At 37.9% G+C, this 15,658-nt stretch overlaps 1 protein-coding gene across 1 annotated transcript in view; it reads right to left on the reverse strand.

The window, feature by feature from the left end:
• The window catches only part of MMP16 (matrix metallopeptidase 16 (membrane-inserted)), a 380,069-nt gene that overhangs the window by 194,236 nt on the left and 170,175 nt on the right, over positions 1–15,658 (reverse strand). The window contains exon 2 of the mRNA XM_006880517.1: positions 4,061–4,209. Within this exon, the coding sequence (XP_006880579.1) occupies positions 4,061–4,209 (149 nt within the window). The remainder of the gene's footprint in view (positions 1–4,060; positions 4,210–15,658) is intronic.

Here is a 15,658-nt window from a genome sequence, read left to right on the forward strand (position 1 = left end):
TGGGAGTGTGGAGGGACAGTGCAGGAGAGGAAGGCCCTCTATGAGGTGGATTGATTCAGTGACTGGGATAATTGGGATGGGAGTGTCAGAAACAGTGCAATTGGCACAGGACAGAGCGGAGTTTAGGGCTGTTGTACATAGGGTCGCTATGAGTCGCAGGCGACTCGACGGCACATAACAACAACAACAACAGTAAGAATTCTAATAATTTTTACTGTCTAGTAAGAATTGGGAAATACTCAAATATTTTGGGATTCAGGGCAGAATCAATAATCAACGGCACAAATTTCAGTGACAGGACTGAAGAAAAACAAAGCTCCTGGAACTACTGGAATATTAATTGAATAAGGATGTCACTTGAAGACTAAAGACAGACTGATCCAAGTGATGGCATTTGAAGTGACTTCACACGCATGAAAACATAAGCAATAAAAAAGAAAGATCAAATTAGAATCACAGAATTGTCAAATAATACTGAAGATACTATGGACGAACAAAAGAACAAATAAATGTCATAGAAGAAGTGCAGAGAGAATAGTTCTTAAAAGAAGACCGAGGAAATTTTATCTCACTTTCTTTGCTCATGGGGAATCAGTCCCTGGAGAAGGACATCATGGTTGGTAGAAGGTGAGAGAAGGAGAGCCAGATCTGAAAGGAGATAGATTGGCAGGGTAGCTGCAACAATGGGCTCGGCAGTGCAGAGGTGTGAGAAAGGTGAGAGGGTGGTGCTGGCCTGAACAGTGTTTTCTTTCATTGTTCATAAGATTACAGAGAATGGGGGCTGAACAAAGGCACTCAACAACAAAACACCTAGTAATAAGTGCCAAACATGTTCTTATTATTCTGGCACTAGTCAAGTTAGACATCTTAAAAATGTAAGAAATTTGTTGTTGAAGTTCTCAATTTACATGCATTTTTTAAATATGTGCATGGTTTTTAACAAGTCAATCAGAAGTGAACAGCTCTCCCTGAGAAATGAGAAAATTGTTCAAACACCTTATGAAATGTTGGGATGAATAGCACAGTTCTTATAAAATCTTGTATAATACACAGCAAAATAAATATTGTATTATACACAGCAATACATCATAATACTTCACAAGTATTTTTCTTATTAAATAAAAATACTTATTAAGGATAAGAACTAAGCAATAAATTGAAAGATTGACATTAAATTTTTAACAAGATATTGCAATGGTTAAAAAGCATCAGGTCAAGTGATCTAAATTTATTTTCCAACACTGATAAATTATTCATTAACATTTTCAAATGCTATGAAAATAAGAATTCAGTCCTTTTTAATCTTCTGTGTAATTATGAATCAAAACCAGTAAGATGTCATATAAGCATTTGAGTGAAAGTATTATTTTAACATTATACATTGTTGTTTTTATGTGCTGTCAAGTCGCTGCTACTCATAGCGACCCTATGTACAACAGCCCTAAACCCTACTTTGTCCTGTGCCAATATCACTGTCTTTGATGCACCCATCCCAATCACCCTAATCATTGAATCAATCCACCTCATAGAGGGCCTTCCCCTACTGCGTTGTCCCTCCACCCTCCCAAACATGACATCCCTCTCCAAGGACCAGTCCCTCCTTACAACATGTTCAAAGTATGCTAGACAGAGCCTCAGAATCCTTGCCTCCAAGGAGCAGCATGGTTTATTGAAATATATCTGAGCCCCGATATTTCTATTTATGCTTGAGAAATAAAGATACTTGAGTTTTAGTTTAGATAGAAGGTACAGTATTGCAGGGTAATAGCTACACTAAATGTCAACAGCTCTAGATTCCATAACTGATTCCCTAATTATCCTTTGATTTAGGGAGCTCTGGTGGCCTAGGGTTAGAGTTAGGGTTCAGATTAGCATAGTGGGTAAAGAGTTGTGCTACCCTCCCAATGTCATGTAGTTCATATACCAGCTGTTCCATAGGAGAAAGATGGGCAATCTCCTCCTGTGTGATTTACAGTCTCTGAAAACCCATTGAAAAGTCAGCTATGAATTGGTTCCATCTGAATGACACATAACAATGACAACACATCTGAAAAATGAGAAAGGAAGAGAATACTGTATCTGTTGTTAGGAGCATCTGTGGGGCCGTCCGCCCTTAGGGAATTGAGCTGCCAACCCAAAGGTGGCGTCTCTCTGGCTGTGTGAATCCATCAGTGACTCTGTGACAGAAAGCCAGGAAGTATCTTCCAGTGGTGTCCACAGCCTTTGAAAACTTGCTGCAGGGTCAGTTATGAGTAGTTTCCAATTTAATGTCAATACTTTTCCCCAGAGTTTTAGAGTTTTCTTAATATGGAAAGTTCATGCATGATTATCAAATGAATTAATGTGAGCCAGTCCATAGGGGCTTGTCCTGCTAACCAAAGACCTCATGACTATGGAAAGTCTAAATTCACCCCAAAAAGAAAGATGTACAGTCATCTTCAGTTACAGTTTACAGCTCTGAAACCTCATGGAGGATAAAGATGAATCAGAACCAACTTGACAGCAAAGAAGTGTTTTTATGGTGCTGTTATTGCTGTTGCTGTTGGTTGAGTTTTCGTGGTTAGCAAAACAAATGAAAGTTTTATTAAGGCATCATCACTCAGATGCTATGCAGCTAGTGAAATGCGGAATGTGAAAAAAAGAAAAGGGAAAAGAGGAAAAGACCCCAGGAAAGACATCTGTGAAGCCAAAGCTTAAGCATACTGTCAGCAGGAAAGGAAAGGGGCAGCAAAGTGTCCTGGAGTCTAATGAACACAAGCGATGTTTTCCCTCCATGTTGCATGTTTTCTCCACATCTTCCTTTGAAGCCTACAAGCAATGCACTTGCTTCATAATATTCTGGTATTTACAATATATCTGTGATAAAGTAATTTCTGACCATATTTGACTACATAACTGAAGTGACTTGGAGGAAGATTTGCTGCTGCTGCTGTTATTGATACGTACCGTCTAGTCAGAAGTGACTCACAGATCATCTTTTAGCAGCTTCCAGAGAAAGCAAATTTGATTTACCACCTTTCTCCTATGGATAGACTGGTGGATTTAAGCCACATGCTTTTGTTTTGTGTTGACAGCACAATTCCTTACCATTAAGCCACCAGATCTCCATTAGAAAGATACGCTGTTGTGATGTAGCATAGAGTCAAACGAACCCATAGCTGACCATCCAGTTAGTTTTCTTTCTTTTTTAAAAGGAAGAGACTTTTTTTTCTCTTGTTGTATTCTATCAAATCAGATCTGACTGACACAGAAGGAGACTGCCCCTCCTTTTCCAGTGGAGCATCGGGTGGATTCAAACCTTGTGCCTTTGGGATCTCAGTGCAGCTTCTTGCCCCTAGACCACCAGAGCTCCCTTCCCATGAGTTTTCTGAAGTAGTAAACGACATGGAGGGGGAGACTGTCCATCTTTCTACTGCAGAGACGCTGGTGGTTTTGAACCACGTGCCTTTGTGTTGACAGTGCATCTCTTTACCACTATGCCACCAGAGATCACTGGAACAACGTTATAATTATATCTATATTTGTCTTTTCTACAGATTACATTTTCAATAAGCAGCTAATCATTGAAAAAAGAATTAACTGAATAATGAATAAAAAGCTTGACTATGATTTCTACCCAATTTCCATTATGTAAATATTTTTACTATAGTCAATTTCCAGCTAGTAACGCAATGCTGCTTAACAGGATGCGGGGGAGGGGGGGGAATGTACAGTCTCTTCTTGCTGGCTGTACAAGCTGCTCCCAACACACTACAACCCTTCTCTCCTTTTGCAATAGCCTAACTGACACTTCAATTTTTATCCTTATTGTTATTTCCTTTGTGGTTTTTTTTTGGTGTTTTTTTTTTTTTAATATGCTACAAATCTCAGGCAAGCTGACTTGACTTGAGGCCTCACCTTTGTGATGAGATCTCACAGGCACAGGTGAGCACAGGTGAAATGGCAAAGAAAAATCCATGAGGCAAAGTGCTCAGTTATTGGTGGGATTGACTTACTGTTTTCCAGATGGCTTCATTTGGCTCAAAAGCACAAAAAGAGAAATGTGGGTGCCTTTACTTACTCAATTGTGTTTCTGTCCACTTTCCCCGTCATGTTGATGCCATAGAATTGCTGCATGGCAGCTAGGGCGGACTGCATCGTCTCTGCAGAGCGCAGCACTGACATTCTGGGCTCAGGAGGTGGAAGGTAGCCGTACTTTTGTAACCAAACCTGCAATAACAAGTACAGCTCCTTTAAACCAACTTACAATGTGACAATCATATATTGGTAATAAATTAATGTCCACCACAGATTTTTGTTTGTTGATGTGGGTATTTTTTAGAAATGTTATTGTGGTTTACTCTATATACATTGTTTTTCACACTGGATCTTTCCCATTTCCTTAACCTACCCCTCCCTCCACCCATCAAATCCTGAGACCCTATGATTACGCCTCCCCCTGCCCATCTTCATGCCTCTGCTGCCTTCCTCCCCCTCCTCATGCCACCTTATTAGTATCTAATTTTACAATACTTTCATTATTTTTAATTTATTATATTATTATTAAAAGTCGTTCCTTTATAAAGACACTCTTTACGTAACTGTTTCATCTATTTGTAATACATCATATTCAGTTCAGTTTATAGCAATATCATTTTAGTGGTTGTTAGGAATTTTCCTATATACTCACAAGTTATTATGTATATATGAATATATATAATATACATAGATAAACATGATTAATCATTTGTTGAAGCTTACATTATTACAAATAATGGATGAAATCTCAAATAAGATTGTCTCTACTTTCCAGGAATTCAAAATGTTCCCAAAATGCTGGATGGTGCTTTTCAACAATGTGACTGCACTGAAATAGTGATGTTTTGGGAGGAGAAGTTAATGTGGTCATGCTACAAATAAAAAAATGGCATTTCCCTGAAAAATAGACCAATGACTACAACAGTCGCAAGTGGCATCTACATAAATGAAACTTTTTTGTTCATCAGATATTTCAGATGTAAACTCCAGCCAGTCAGTCTACGCAGTAGGTGCCTCCAAGTACAGGTATGCCTCTCAAGCGAGACATAATATTTTGTCATTTCTTCGAATTTCACTTTAATACAAATAAGTAGTCAATGTTTTCACATGTAGATAAAATCCAGTGATTTTATTTTATTATGTTTGCCCTTCCTTTTACAAATGTGAGAATTTTTTTAAGCTCCCTAGCTTCCTGTCTGTCCTTTAGGGAGTGAGGAATTTGGGAGATAGCAGAAGAAAGAAGGTAGAGTTAAAGTCATATAATATTAATTGGAATTACACCACAACTCAGGGTAATTTAACATTGTTGTTTCATACTCTCAAGTTGGAATTAACCCATGGATGACCCTCCACTGGACTTCCAGACGCAGTTTTATCACAAGGAAGAACACTGCCCATACTTCTCCAATAGAGAAAGATGGATTCAAACCATAGACCTTTGGGTTGGCAGTGGGATGCCTTGGCACTAGGCCACCAGAGATTGCATAACTAATATAAAATTTGAAATATTTAGAAAAATATATCTTAATCAGGGAACAGATTCTCTATTTATAACTCTACAATTCCTCTTAATTACAGAATTGCACGTTCAGCCCATATCCCATCCTACTGCCCTTTATCTCAATCTTCCCTAGGACTCTGAGCTTTTTCTGAGATCAGTGAACTATCTGTGTAAGTAATAAATGTCAGATATTCCGCTGCTGGCACAGAGCAGAGGCTGTGCTGCTCTTTGGAACGTGAATCTGTTTCCTTGAGTATCTGAGTCTACGCATCATATAGATGATGAATCTATGAAATTGAGACATTTCCTTGATATTTTAGATGCTTTTATGAAATTATCATTTCACAATGGCAGATTTGTCTCTCCAGAGAAAATAAGAACCAAAATAGAAGCTAAATTTCACCAAAAGTATATGATGATGATATAAAAATCTTTATGTGAGAAACACAGATGGAATTTTGGGGTGATATTTCTAAGAAATTTATCTCTGCCCCCAAAAGTACAGTACAGTACCTCAAAACCAAAATTAAATATTTATTCTAAAACAATTTAAGAAATGAACAATGCATCACTGTCAGGAAATCTATTGGTGAAACTCAATCTAGTGAACCTTATAGCAAAAACATGCCAAGATACTCTTCTCAGCTAATCTGTAATGAATAGGCTGCCAGGAAAGACACATATCTTCAATTAGTTAACAGTGATAAAGTCTGAAACAGTTTCCATTTCTTTTCTGAATGAATGAGACAGTAATTCACTGGCAATTTAATATTTAATAGAAAGCATAATGCCTATGACCACGCAATGGTATTATAAGATATTATAAAATATAATATTTTCATTTTAAACATTATATATGTGACAAAATCCGTATTCCATTCCCATAAAATTGTTTGCATTCATTCCTCAGTTGCTAGAGAGCTGGCTTGTTGCTAGGTTATTCATAGGATCTAAATGACTGACAATTATGTTTATGAGGACAGTCAAGGGAAAACCATTAACAATAAAGTTTGTGATTGATGTAAAAATAGAAGGACTATATGAAGTGAAACTTTTAAGTTTACAATGAAAAAACCCCAACATAATATATATTGATATTGATGTGTGCCTCAATCCTTAAAATAAATTATTTAGAATAATATAAAAATAGATGGGTGGTTTGTTGGGCTCCTCCCGCCTTCAAGTTCTTTTTTAAATTACACTGTTTATCAAGACAGGCTGATGTTTTTCCCCTTCATAGACACGTGAAAGTAGAACAATGAGTAAGGAAGATCAAAGACACGATGACACCAAATTGTGGTGCTGGCAAAGAACACTGACTATACCATGGATACTTAAAGGAACAAACAGATCTAATTTTGGAAGGGGTACAGTCAGGGTTTCCCTTAGAAGCAAGCATTGAGAGATTTTATCTCACATAGATTAATCCTCGATCAGCAGAAACCTATTCCTAGAGAAGATAACATGCATGGAAAAGTAGAGAGTCCACAAACTCAACAAAGAGGCTCAAGGAGATGGACTGACACAGTGATGGCAATGGGCTTAAAGAAGGCAAAGGATAGGACAGGATTTTGTTGTACATTAGACTCTTATGAGTAGGAGATGACGTGACAGAAACTAAGAACAGTAATTCTGTATAACTGTAAGATTGAAAAAATTATTAAATATACCACGTTATTATAAAAATTTATTTCCTACGTGAAAAAGTATGGTTATTGAAATACTGAAACATCCTGAGCATGCATTTCTCAATTATATTATCACTTGTTAGCCAATAAACCTTTTTGGGCATAAAAATTGATGACAAATAATTCCTAATTGAAATTTGCAAAGCATCTATCCAGAAGACAGTAAAATGTCAAGCATCACCATATGGTGTTATTTTACCATATGAATCAAGCATGTCTAAAAAAAAAACATTTCTAAAACTACTTTAGCCATGGTCTTTGCAATCACTTGCTATGTATCAGAGAGCTGGACAATGACTAGTGAGGACAGAAGGAAAATTGATGCCTTTGAGCTGCTGTGTTAGAGAAGAGTATTAAATATACCATGGACTGCTAAGAAAATGAACAGGTTCCACCTGGAGAGGGTTAAACCAGGCTGCTCCTTGGAGGCAAAGATTCTGAACCTCATTTCTGACATACTTTGGACATGTTCCAAGGAGTGACCAGTCCTTAGAGAAGAAAGTCATGCTTGGGATGGTGGAGAGACAGCACAGAAGAGGAAGACCCTCTTTGAGGTGGATTGATTCAGTGACTGGGGTAATCGGGGTAGGTGTGTTGGAGACAGTGAGATTGGCACAGGAGAGAGCAGGGTTTAAGGATGTTGTACATAGGGTCGTTATGAGTTGCAGCTGACTCGATGGCACATAACAAAAACAACACTTTAGACTTGTTATTTTTGTGTGCTTTCAAGGTGGAATCGACCCATAGTTTGACCCTACAGCTGGTTTTCAGGGGCACTAAAAAACGCTGCAGGAAACTGTCCATCCTTCTCCAGTGAAGCAGCTGGTGGATTCGAACTGCATACCTTTGGGATTGCAGTGCAGCTTGCACATGTGGTTATAGCTCTAATGGCTTACTCTACCGATACGATCCAAAGTGGTTCATCACACTCTTAATAACCAAAGTGGAAACTATAGATGAAATAAAGCATTTCCTTAATTTATATTTTCTCCAAAGGATCTCTTATAATATGGCACATAACATGTGGGACTGCTACCCATAAGGTCAGCTGTTCAAATCCGACCAGTCAGCTTGAAGTCAAAAGATAGAAAGTGTCTGAAACTTGATGGATGGTTTGAGATGGGACCAACAAACCAATAATGTTTTGCTTTGGTTTATTTTTGTATTAATTGAATAATTTATAAAGATTGTTCTTGTCTTTTATTACTTCCATTAAGTTGTTGATATCACAGAATAACTGAGACTTTATTCTAGATAAGAACACAGGAACGATATGGTGTCTGGCTTATTATATACTCTGTCTAGGATAAAATAGATTGTCATGGATAGAAAGGGGAGGAAAGCAGAATAAAATTCAAGTCCGTAAAAATGAAATAAATGGAAAGCTAGACTACTGATTCAGTAGAGACTAGAGGAACCTGTTAGATGATTTTTCTGACCATTTCTTCACACTAAAACAAAACTCAAAGGTCACCTTTCAGCTGAAGATCTGATTGATTCAGAAAAGAAACAATATCATTTGTGAGCATTGTGCTGCCATAAAATTAAGAAATAAAGCTTTTCTATGAGACCATTTACTATAAAGCATAAATTGGTCAGGAATGAATGGGGATGAATGGGTAGCACAGGGAGTCTGGATTAACAGAAACAGAATAACCAGTATGGAAATAATGAGAATACTGGCACAAGAGAAAAATAGCACAACTGAAAAATAAGTATAGAAATTATTCAATGGAAATGTAATTTTCTGAATCAAAACCAATACATTTTTAAAAATGAAATTATAAACTAATACAAATCCATTCTTTTTTTCCCCCACTATCTCCAAAATCCCTATTTCCCTGAGGACAGATGGAGAGTTGAGGAATGAGTTACGAGTGGTTAAGATCATTCAAAATTCTTGACACTTTTAAAGAGAGGGTCACATATACTAAAGTTGTTACGTACCAGTGAATCAACTATCACTCAGAGCGACCCTATGAACAACAGCCCTGAACCCTGCACTATCTTGAGCCAATCGCACTGTCTCTGACAAACCTGACCCCACTGCCACAATCACTGTCAATCCACCTCATCCAGGATCTTCCTCTTCTGTGCTTAACCTCTACCCTCCCAAATATGATGTACAAGTATGACTGGGCACTCCTTGCAACATGCATAAAATATGTGAGGCAGAGATTCAAAATCTCTGCCTCCAAGAAGCAAATTGGTGTCACCATTTTTAATTTTTTTTTTCTCCAGGAAAGATCTGCTTGTTCTCTTGGCAGTCTATGGTAGTATGTTCAATACTCTTCTCCAGTACGACAACTCAAAGGTATCAATTCTTCTTCTGTCTTTCTTATTCATTATCTAGCTCTTAGATAAACAGCAAGCAACTAAAAAGATCATAGCCTAGATTAGGTGTACTTCAGTCTCTAGATTGACATCATTATTTAGAACTCCGGAGAGGTTCCTGAAAGCAGAATTTTCTAAAGCAACTCCTCTTTTGAATTTCTGACTTCTCATGCCAAAACTGTTGATGTAGAATCAAACAGTATAAAATTGTTAATAATCTCAATCTTTTCTCCATCTATCATGATGTCATAGTCTTTCCAATCACTTGCTATGTATCTGAAAGTAAGACAGTGAATAAGGATGACAAAAGAATTGATGCATTTGAGCTGTGCAGCCAAAAGAGCAAACAAATATTTCTTGGAGAAGGTGCAGCCAGAATACTCTTTGGATGCAAAAATAATGAGGCTTCACCTCACGTACTTTGGGCATGTTGTTAGGAGAAACTAATCCTTGGAGAAGGACAAAATGCTGGGAAAGGTGGAGTGATGGCGAAGGAGAGGAAGACACTCAAGCAGGTGGATTGATGCAGTGACTGCTGCAATGGGCTCTTGTGTGTCAGGAAGTGTGAGGATGGCACAGGATAGAATGAGGTTCAGATTGTTTGTTCATAGTGTCACTATGAGTCATACTCACTCAACAGCACCTATCAATAACTACAATCATGATGCTACCACGTGGTCCAGGTGAGAGTCTGATTTCTTGATGTTGCATGCATATATCTAATTGCTCTTGCTACTGCTGTGTACTATCGAGTCTGAACCGGCCAACAACTGACCCTTCAGCAGGTCTCAGAGGCAGTTAATCACAAAAGAGAAGAATGCTCACCCTTCTCCCATAGAGCAGCTGGTGAAATCAAACCTCATGCCTTCTGGATTGCAACACAGCTTCTTATCACTATCCCACCAGATCTCTCCTAAAATCATTAATAAGAGAGGTGCCCATCTTTCTCCTGTGGAGAAGTTGGTAGATTTGAAACACTAACCTTGAGTTGGCAACACAATTCTCTAGCAGTATTTACAGCTATAACACTAACAGGGATAATTTTCTATAGTTATGTATAAGGATGGTATTTATCTATGATATCTTTATTATATATTCCAAAATATAATTTATGAACAGTAAAAAACAATGTAACAATAAATATACCAATACCTGAACAGCAACTTAGCAATAAGTAAAGTACACCATTAAATATTACTTTATACATTAATTTTAATTTCTATCAGTTACAGTGAGGTTATCTTCAAGTGTAGGTAAATAATTGTTTCTCATATAAGGAACATCTTTATTCATACTTAAATTTAACTTGGATCTATTTTGTGAACATAATAAACATTTTTACATATATGATGGAAAACATATATTTTTATCCTCAAACCATAGTCCTTAATCTTAAGAACTTAGGTACTTCTGATTCAGGCCATGATCTTTCCAGTCTCTTGATATGTATTCGAGAGCTGGACAATAAATAAAAATGACAGAAAGAGAATTGATGCCTTTGAGTTTGGTGCTGGAGAAGAGTACTGAATATCCCATGGATTACCAAAGGAACAAACACATCTTAGAGAAAGTGCAGCCTGAGTGCTCTTTGGAGGCAAAGATGATAAAGCTTCACCTCATATACTTTTGGCAAGCTGCTAGGAGGGGTTATTCTTTGGAGAGGGATATAACGCTCAGAAAGGCAGAGGGTCGGTGAAGGAAGGGAAGGGCCTCAATCACATCAATCGACATAGTGACTGCTGCAATGTGTTCTAGTGTGCCAGGAAGTGTGAGGATGATACAGGCTAGGACAGGTTTCAGATCAGTTCATAGAGTTGCTATGTGCAATAGTCAACTCAATGGAACCTAACAAGAACAATATATATTCTGATATGACTATCTGATTCATTTGGAGATAAAACTGAAATTTATTGTTGTTGCTGCTAAGTGTCGTCAAGTCGTAGGTGACTCATAAAGACCTATGAACAAAAGACCTGAACATTTGTATCTTTCATAGTTTCTCCAAGTTCATAGATTTTCTGAAGGAAAGCTATTTCAAAAGTAGATGTCACTCCTGCTTCCAAGCTTGTTTTAGTCGTAGTTTTAATAATTCTCTAAAGTCATGAAAAGTTAGCTTGTATTTTTTTTAGTATAAGCATTATAAATCTATGTGTTATATTTTAACATAAACTCCAGCAGCCAGGAAATTAAAAGATGAATTGCATTGGGAAAGTCTGCTATCAGGGACATGTCCAGAGTACTGAAGAGCAATGATGTCAGTCTGGAGACTAAGTTGCGCTTGATCCAGGCATGGTCTTTGCAATTACATGCTATTCATCAGAAATTTGGAAAATGATTGGGCATGATAGAAGAAGAATTTGTGTCCTTTGAGCTGTGGTGATGGTGAAGAGTATTGAATATACCATGGACCACTAAGAGAACAAACAGGTTAGTCCTGGAGAGGATGAAACCAGACTGCTCCTTGGAGTCAAGGATTTTGAAGCTCCGTTTGACATACTTTGGACATGCTTCAAGGAGGGACCAGTTCTTAGAGAGGGACATTATGTTTGGGAGGGTGGAGGGACAGCATAGGAGAGGAAGACACTCGATGAGATGGATTGACTCGGTGTCTGGGGAAATGGGGGAAGGTGTGTCAGAGACAGTAAGGTTGTCTCAGTGTAGAGCAGTACTCAGAGCTATTGTACATAGGGTTGCTATGAGTTGCAAGTGCCTCAACAGCACATAACAACAGCAACAGCAAGATTAACAAGTAAAAAAGTGATCAATTTTGTATTTTGTGATTTCATTAGCAAGGTCAACATAGATATTTACTAATAAATACTATATATCCTCAGCTTCTAAAGAATGGCAAGATTTAGTGTCTCAGTTTTCTAGCTGAAAAGTGACCATAAATATGATTTATCACTACCTATTAAACAAAAAATTAAATTGATGTGATAGTAGTCATTCAGAATTGTTCAAATTGGAAATTCATAAAGTAAGTTAATGAGGCAGAAATTAGCCTTTCTGCTCATTCAAAAACCTAAAAGTGCTCTAAATCACCACGGCATCTCTACCATGAATGAATTAGTATATGAAATTGCACATAAAGGATTCAATTTATTTACAACTTTATTGTCTATTAAATGGCTTCTTAAAATAGAGATGAAATTGTGGATGGACTAAAAGTTACTCCAATAAACATTTTATCCCTCAAAAGGCAAGCTCCATTTGGACAAAGGGACATAAAAGGTTTGATCATTAATAGAGGCAGTGGTCATAAGGAGTCTCACATAGTGGAGTAATGTTTTAAACACATCGCTGCTAAGCAAAAGGTTGAGAGCTTGAACCAACTCAGTATCTCTGTAGAAACTGACCAGGCCATCTACATTTGTAAAGATTCCAGCCTAGAAAACTCTATGGGACAATGTCACATTAATTCTCTATTAGTCAGAGTTACCTTGTTGGTTTCTAATAATACCACAAAAATAATCACCATCTTCACTATTGCTCATGTTGTTGTTAGGTGCCATCGAGTTGCCCTCGACTTGTAATGACCCAATGTACAACAGCTCTGAAGCCTTCCCTGTCCTGAGCCAGTCTCACTGACTCCGACACACTTCACCCCATTACTCCAGGTACCTTATCAAACCGTTTCATCTGGGGTCTTGCTCTCCTGTGCTATCCCTCCATCTTTCCAAGCATGATGTTTTTCTCTAAGGATAAGTTATAACCAAAGTATGGGAGACAAGGCTTCAAAATTCTGATCTCCAAGAAGAAAGCTGGTTTTAATCTCTCCAAGACAGACCTATTTTTATTCTTGACAGTCAATGGCATGTTCAAGACTCTTCTCCAGCACTACAATTCAAAGGCATGGCATCAATTCTTCTTCTGTCATCATTAGTCATTGTTTAGTTTTCTGATGCATAACAAGTAATTGAAAAGACCATAGATAGCCTGGATCAGGTGCAACTTAGTCTCTAAACTGAAATTTTTTATTCTAAATGCTCTGGAGAAGTCCCTGACAGCAGAATTTCCTAATGCAATTTGTGTTTTGATATCCTGACTGCTGTTTCCAAGAGGGTTGATTATGGAGCTGAACAAGCTGTAATTGTTAACAACATCAATCTTTTCTCCATCCATCTTGGTGCTGCCAATTGGCTCAGTGGTGAGAATCTTTAGTTTTCTTGATTTTGAGCTTCAATCGGTACTGAAGACTACAGTCCTTGACCTTCTTCCCTTAATAGGAAACTTCCTGTTTTATTATGAAGAAAAACAAACACCTTCTAAGTGCAAAGGCTGGGGTAAGCTTTATCTATTATACAAAAGAGTGTGCTGTTCTTTGTATTTTACAATTGTAGGGCAAAAACGCCCAGGCACTAACTGAACTCCACTGAGAAAAAGCAATAGTTCTTCATTGAGCTTTTACCATGTGCTGGCCAAAGTGCTAAACATCTTCAGAGTATCACGATACACACTCCAGCTGCCATTGAATTGACTCAATATTAATTAATTCAGTTTGCATTTAGTACTTCACTTTATTGCCATTTTGTATGTATATTTTAGCTTTTTTTAAAAAAAAAAGTAAACACAGCTGCAAGAAAGCCTGATGACCTACTCCTAAAATGAGTACCAACAGAATATCATCTGAAACATGCTGAGACACAAGCTTCCTAGCTTAGAAGTGGAAAATTGAAACTAAATCCACTGTCTTTGAGCTAATTCCAACTCCATCATATTTCCAACACTGTAACTCTTAGCAGAAGAAAACTGCCTGGTTCCAACTGCTGATTTTTAGGTTAAGCAGTCCAACATCTAGCCAACTTTACCAACAGGACTTGGAATATATAGTGGCCAATATGGATTGGAGTCAATCAATGACTGGGACGGTAGAGGAAGAAATGGCACCTTGTTCTGTTTTACATATAATTCCTATGAGTTAGAGAGAGCTAGTGGATAATACACACAGAGAGTGGTAACAAATGGACCCTCATAACTGCCACTCCACCAAAAAGCAAACAATAGAAGGATGTGCATATGTGATTACAGCCTCCAATGTGCCTTATCCGAATAGAAACAATTACCAAAAAGAACTACTTACAGGATTCTACTGTAGATCAAAATCACTTGTAATCTAATGCAAAGTAAAATTCTTCTCAAATCTGTGAACTATTTGGTTGTTGCCTGTTTCTTATAAGAATTAATAAGTTAATGGTTCCCTATAGGAGAAAAGAGCTGAGTGGTGGACCCTGAGGGTGGTCCCCAAGACATGTGTGTGAGATTAATTCATGAGCATCATTCAATCAATTTGTCTTGGTGTAAAGTGAAAAAAGGCAGAGTCAGTTTTGTCAACGTCCAAGAAAGGATGGCAATGTGAACTTATTCACTCACCCACTGCTACCATCCTGCTCTGACTTCGCAACCCTTCATTGTGATCCTGAGGCTATAAATTTTAACTGGAGGAGACTGTTGTCACTGGTAGGTGGGAACCACTGGAGAAGCTCAGCCTTTGAGTAAGCAAACACCTTGGAAGAGACAATGCCATTGGCATCTCGAAACTGACTGGAGTCTTCAAAGTGGGGTGGAAAATGTGCCACTGCAATGTAGACTCAAAATATCACAGCATTTTATATACTGTGTGCACATGTGTTCAGATACGCACCAATAAATAAAACCTAAATAAGGGAAGACACAAACATAATCTTCTTTTAATGTACCTAACAAACCAACTACTCTCACTTCTGACATTATTTGCCACTTGGTGTCCTGCCAGGTATCCTGAGGGGATATCTCTGGTAAACTTTAACAAAGTAGAGTCACTAAGAGTGTCATTGCTAATAGCTAGTTTCATAGCAGCACTGTGGAACACAAAGCTATGTCAAATGGATTTATTTATACCATTTTTACAGGGTGTTCTAGTGGCCAAACAATAAGGAGTTGGCATGCAGTTTAAGTCCACAGTGATCCATGTGACTTATTGTTGTTGTTATGGGCCATCGAGTAGCTTGCGATTCATAGCGACCCTATGTACAACAGCCCTAAACCCTGCTCTGTCCTGTGCCAATTGCACTGCCTCTGTCACACCTATCCTGATTACCCCAGTCACTAAATCAATCCACCTCATAGAGGGTCTTCCCCT

The sequence above is a fragment of the Elephantulus edwardii genome, unplaced genomic scaffold (genome assembly GCF_000299155.1).
Source record: "Elephantulus edwardii isolate Elephantulus edwardi_28Jun2011 unplaced genomic scaffold, EleEdw1.0 scaffold00008, whole genome shotgun sequence".
Taxonomy (NCBI): Eukaryota; Metazoa; Chordata; class Mammalia; order Macroscelidea; family Macroscelididae; genus Elephantulus; species Elephantulus edwardii.